General features: G+C 39.5%; 1 protein-coding gene across 1 annotated transcript; it reads right to left on the reverse strand.

Moving 5' to 3' along the window:
• Nucleotides 1-370: 370 nt before the first annotated feature.
• LOC149214583 (pentatricopeptide repeat-containing protein At3g12770-like) lies at nucleotides 371-3,303 on the reverse strand. The gene is made up of 2 exons (XM_089392333.1): nucleotides 2,655-3,303; nucleotides 371-2,541 (listed from the first exon to the last, which is right to left on the reverse strand). Exons 1-2 carry the CDS (start codon nucleotides 2,706-2,708, stop codon nucleotides 613-615), a joined length of 1,983 nt encoding a protein of 660 aa, XP_089248459.1. The 5' UTR covers nucleotides 2,709-3,303; the 3' UTR covers nucleotides 371-612.
• Between the last annotated feature and the right edge of the window lie 3,255 nt (nucleotides 3,304-6,558).

A 6,558-nucleotide genomic window follows, 5' to 3' on the forward strand; every position in this document is an offset into this window, starting at 1 on the left:
TCTAAAGTAACGCTGAAGATGGTGCTGGTTAAAATAAGAACATGGTGTATTTTCTGGCTCAAACCCTCCTGTGAATTCAACCATACAGACAGAGACTAGAGAATTCATGTAAAATTCCATTGCGCATTTTGATGATTGAAACGATCTAGATACAATGCAAATGGACCTATCATAACAATGTGGACCTGTCAAACTATGATGAGAATGTGCATGCCTAATAAGCACAGCACTATGCTTGAGTGATGAAGTTTCCCAGCTCAAAAATAAATAAGCTAGTCTGCCCAAGTAATCACATTTAGCAAGCCTGGAAATATAGACTACCTAATGTTATGGTTATGATGCTTTAATTGACAGATATTGCCAGAAACAATTGCTCTGAATATTTATAGTGGTATTCTGGTCTCTATCAATAAACGTATGTATCATGGCTTTAGTTTACAACATCTTCCCATAAATTGATTTAGAGTCCACTTTTTTACTCCGTGGATGTCCAAAGGTTGCATTGCCTGCGAAACAAATTAATGCCTAGATCACAGTTACTAATCCTAGGACAGTGAAACACTCATGTTTGTTGTTACCAACTCCTACTTTTGGTAATTATCTTAATTAAACTTACCAGTAATCCCCACAAGAACATAATCCTTCCTTAACAACATGGAAACGGTTTGCATCCCTCACAATAATTTCTCGTTTGACAATCTTGGAGATGTACTTTGTAGCAATGTGGCAATCACCACATACACGGAGGTTCTTGGTAATGCGGATTGGGGTTCCAGGGCTGGTACTGAGTAGACCAAATGCAATGGCCAACTTCTCACTGTGACTGCCAAGTAAGTCTTCCTTCACCTCCTCCTCCACATCATGCAATACGAAATTTGTATTAGGCACGTATCCTGCATCCTTCATAAGCACACCTAAGTCCTCCAACATTGCATAGATTTTTTCAGATTCGGGATGTGATTTGTCTCCCACAAGGAATGCATGAATCCTGTTATTTACTTCAATCGAGCTGCATCCTGCGATTTTTCTCACCCTCCTTTCCCTCATCAACGCTCTCACCTTTACCACATCATTCCATCTACCAGCAGCAGCATAGATGTTTGAGAGGAGTACGTAACGACCAGCATTTTTTGGGTCTAAGTCAAAAACACGTTTTGCAACCCATTCTCCTAACTCAATATTGCAGTGAATGCTGCAGGCTCCTAGCAATGCACCCCAAACATTAGTGCCTGGTTCAAACGGCATCTTTTCAATGAAGTTTCGTGCCTCGTCCAGATGCCCAGCACGTCCAAGAAGGTCAACCATACATGCATAGTGCTCCCCACTGGGTGTGATGCAGTGATCTCGAATCATACAATCAAAATAATGCCAGCCTTCTTCCACAAGGCCTGCATGACTGCATGCAGACAAAACACAGATGAAGGTCACATGATCCGGCTTTACACCTCTCTGTTGCATTTGGCTAAAAATTTCAAGGGCCTTATCCCCCTGACCATACATTCCATAACCATCAATCATCGCACTCCATGAGACCACGTTTCTTTTAAGCATTTTGTCAAACACTTGGCGTGCCGTCTCTATACTTCCACATTTCGCATACAAGTCTACGAGGGCAGATCCAACAAAAACATCAGAGTCAAATCCACTTTTAATTATATATCCATGAATCCATTTAGCTTGTTGTAAAGCTGCCAATTCTGCAAACACTGGAATCACGCTTGCCATACTTACTGTGGTTGGCTTAACGCCTTCTGATTGCATTTGATTAAAGAGACACAATGCCTCATCACAACTCCCATTGTGTCCATACCCGCCAATCATTGTATTCCATGAAACCACATCTTTCGTTGGCATTCTGTCAAACACTTCACGTGCACTCTCTAATTCCCCACACTTGGCATACATAGCCACAAGGGAGTTCCCCACAAATACAACTGATTCAAACCCACTTCTGAATGCGTGGTCATGAATGGCCTTCCCCTCGACTAGAGCAGACATCTCAGCGCACGCCTTGAATACAAAATTATAACTAAAACTGTCTGGCTCAATTCCTGACTCCTGCATTTTGTAATGTAGTGCAATGGCCTCCTCATAAGGTCCATTGATGGCATACCCCGCAATCATCTCATTCCATGAGACGACATCTCTCTTTGGCATCTTGTCAAACACTTGGCGTGCTTTTCCCATCTCCCCACACTTGGAGTACATGCCCACAAGGGCATTCCCCACAAACAGATCAGACTCAAGTCCCACTCTGATTATCTGATCATGAATCTCCTTCCCTACCCCTAAAGACAACAGGCCAGCACAGGCCTTGAGCACAAAATTAAAAGTGAAAGTGTCTGGCCGTATACCTGCTTTCTCCATTTGGTAATAGAGTTCAATGGCTCCGTCACAGAATCCACTGGTGGCATATCCTCTGATCATCACATTCCATAAAAACGCATTTTGGTTTGGCATTTTGTCAAACAGTTGCCGTGCATTCGCCATGCTGCCAAACATGGCATACATGCTCACAAGTCTGGATGAAAGATTTATGTCCTGGTTCATAAATCCAGTAATGAGCATATGGGCGTGGAGTTGGCTGAGCTGTTTGATGTGGGTACATGTGTTTAATAGGGAAGCATATGTGGGCAGGTATAGAGTTTTATTACCTTGTGGTTTGTGTATAGTCTCCCTATGTATACCACTGATAAGCTTGTGGGCATCGAATTGCCTCAGCGCTTTCATGTTTGTATTCAGCAAGATGTATGAAAGCTTGCAGCAGCTGGTTACATGGGCACTTTCTCTCCATATGATAAAACCTGTGAAGGATATTCAGTTAAGCGAGGTTTCATGAAATTTCTTTAAAAAATTAGTTTTCTTTTAAATAATGTAGCGGGCTTTGTCAGCTGGGCTGTAGTTTAGCCATAAGTTCGTGGGAGACTCCCACAATTAATCCTGATTCAACACTCGGTGTATTTTGTATTACTGGAGAATTCCCAGAGCTAGGAAATTGACCTCACTCCCAAAGAATTTCAGTTTGCGAAGAGGAATGAGAAAATGCGGCCGACTTGATCGAAATTGAATTGTGTTGATAGCTTTCAGCGTAACATTCAACAAAGTATTGGTTTAGCAGCAAAGCCCAGCACTTGCAGCAATGATTAGACTGAGTTTTGGCACAGTTAGAATTTTCACACCTAAGTTCGAAATCGCCTGCAATGTCTCAGCGCTAGGCAGAACAGGGTTAAAGGGCAACTTTGTCAGTACAGCAGTGTGAGGAATCTTGTCTCGAGATTTATTTATGTATTTTTTCCGCAATTGAAAACGTATTTGGTTCTAAACCAGGTGTGAGAGGAGGACAATTATTATGGGTTGTTATTATAGAATGAATCATCATAATTATTCACAAGGGGTGAGGAGGACAATTATTATTAATTGTTATTTTGGAATGACTCATCATTATTATTTACTAAAATTACTGAGCCATATGAAATTATCCATTTTTAGGGCTTTTGGTCCTTAGGGGTAGAGTTTCACTCCTTGCAAGATGCTTCTAGGTATTAGGACATTAACCTATTTCTTTACATCTTAGAGACAAAAATTTAACCAAACAAAAACAATTTTAGAGCATATGACATACTCAAAAAAAATTATTTATTTATTTATTTATGTTAATATTAGATTATATTGTTTTTAAGTGTGTTAATTTTAATTTCAATATTAAATATAAAAATGATTTACTATCACTATATAATATTCATAATTGATTCTTGTTTTTACTTTTAATTGTTTTCTATAAAATTAGAATATAAAATGTTAAAAAAAAACTAAATCTCTCAATCTACAGTTACTTCATATACATCTTATTTTGTTGAAAATTATAATACTACTTTATTGATAATATTTTCACTATAAAATAGGTGCAATAGGAGGGGTATGGGTTATCGTCCATTCTGAAGCAAAAATTGTCATCAAATACTCTTGGGGACTTGGCAGGAATACCTATAACCAAGTGGAAATGTACGGTCTAATATTAGACATAATTCTAACTCAAGATATTGGAATCTTGGAGTTAGCAATCTTGGGAGACTCTCTGATTATTATACATCTTAACAATGACTCCTCTCCTAAAAAGAACCACCTCAAGCTCCTTCTCCAAAGAATCGATCATGCTTTGGAACACTTTCTCTCGAAGTCTTTCTTTCATATCCTCAAAGGCCAAAATATAGAAGCAGATTGTCAAGCTAATAAAGCATGCCTCCTCAATGTGGGTCAAAATGAAATAAATGGCTCGAAGGTCCAGAGAAGTATACCTTAGGTAAAACAATGATTTTAATAAATCTTATGCTAATATCAACACATCACAATCCCAGTGGCATATTGATAGGAAAAATAAGGATGGGAAATCATATGCAAAAGGTTATGTTTGATGGTGTCGTGGATGCAACTGAGCAAATGAACCATGCATGGGAGGCCTCCTCTTTAAATTCACACGCTCCCTCCATGGCGTTTGGATGGATCCACTTGCTTTGTATAGAGCCTAACACCTTGCTTTGTGATGAATCCTAAGAATTTAGACATCATGAAATTTAATGGTGAAACAATGGTCTCTACATGTGAGGTCAGTGACTCCTATATTAATCAAGGCCTGTATCTAGCTCCCTCACAGTTATGCTCGGGTGCAATCTTCATGGGTGCATTCATCCAATCGCTCCCATACGCAATGTATGTCAATCGATTTTGAGATTATTGTTGTATTACATACTCTGGGTGACATAGCTTCTGCAATTAGCTCCCTATGAATGCTTTTTCTTTCATTATCAATGGGTCATGGAATTGGATTCTTCATTCCTGCAATAAGGCCAATTGGAGCAATCTCCTTCTATGATCAGATGCTCAAGTTTATGCTCAAAAACCAAAGTGTCAAAATTTTGTTAAATTCAGCTTCAGATTGAAGAGCTCGTCATTCTGAATCCAATAGTGCAAATGAACCTCAAATTCGAGCTCATATGTAGAAGTTCGAGCAAGTCAAAGTTCAAGTTTGACTTGTCTGCATGGCAGGATTGGATGATGTGGCAAAGGTCCCAGCGAATGAGGAGGTGCCAAGTGGCAGGCCACCATTGGCCCTTACATATCGCATATCGCAGGTCACAAGTGGATCGAGTTAGGAATCGGCCCCAGGTACTGCTGATTGCAATTTGCGATATCACAATCTTAGGAAAGGAGGATTTATAGAATCGACGCCCGGCACAATCAGGTTTGCAATGCGATATATCGCAATCGCATATCGCACCCAGTACTCGTCGATATATATATGATACAGGGATTATCCACCAATAGTGAAATGTGATGAGTTCTGATTACGATAAGACCCCAGACCCGATACTTTATATGTTGTAGTTTAATATCCCATCGAGTTCGCTATATCTCTATCACAACATTCCATTGTGTTAACAATACCTTCAGCCCGCTAAACTTCGTTGATTGCGATTTGCATATGGTCGAAAAAATATAGCCTGCCATGTGGCAGAATTGTCGCCTAGTTAGCAGATTTTGGGGTTAATTTGAAGAATCACGCTGGCTTTGGAGCATTTTGTGGAACAAATAGTGGGAGAACTGGGAGAAGTCATAACTTCTTCAGTTCTTAACTAAATTGGATGCAAAAGAGTCAATTCTAATAGTTTTGGCTATTCTGAACTCATGGAGATAGGTCTCAGAGGAATTTGAGCATTGTAAACACACTTTTGTTGTAATTTTGAGCATAATAGAGAGGCCCAAGCTTTGGGAGCACGACCAAGGAGACGTAGCCCAAGAGGGGTGAACTCCTCATCAAATCATTGTGTTGCGTATTGTATTTTGATGTTCTTTGTTGTTGTTTAACATATGTTTTATGTTAAATTGTTTGTAACATTTACATAAGAAACTCTCATGGGAATCAGTTAATTAAGCAAGCATGGTGAATCACTAAGCACTTAATAAGAAAATGATAAGAATCTTGGTTTATTTTTGAATGGGGAATTAGCACAACATTACTAATCTGCTCCATTTCAGATCAAGTTGGTATCAGAACCCTGGTTTTTGCTTACTAGATTTGCTTGTGCAAAGAAGGATTTAATTGTTTGCTAGTTTTGTGTCATGCTAACAAGGTTAAAGCTCAAAAGAGGTGAAGGAAAGCTAGTTGGAAGCCCTGAAGTTGGGTCAAGGGGAAGAATAGCAAGGTTGCCACAATTTCCAACACCAGTTCAACCTCAAGTTGTAGTTGATTTTTCAGAGACCATGTCTCATGACGGAGAACCTATCATGACAGAAGATGAGAAGACCTTTAGAAAGGTTTTATTTGATATGAAAGAGATGGTGAAGGTCCTCTATGGAGAGAGGAATAGCAGGTTGCAAGGAGAAAGTTCCAAACGTCCCAAAGGAGAAGGTTCTTCAGGAGGAGGTAATGGAAAGGGAGTTAATGGGAATGGAGACAAGCCTTCACCCTCTCCACCATCGTCTTCATCTTCTACTTCACAAACATCTTCACACTCTTCCACTAATACAACCCTTACTCATATTCATCATCATTCTGCAAAA

Source organism: Pinus tabuliformis, chromosome 1_1 (genome assembly GCF_031772625.1).
Source record: "Pinus tabuliformis cultivar Carrire ecotype Pingquan chromosome 1_1, CPIR1, whole genome shotgun sequence".
Lineage (NCBI taxonomy): Eukaryota > Viridiplantae > Streptophyta > Pinopsida > Pinales > Pinaceae > Pinus > Pinus tabuliformis.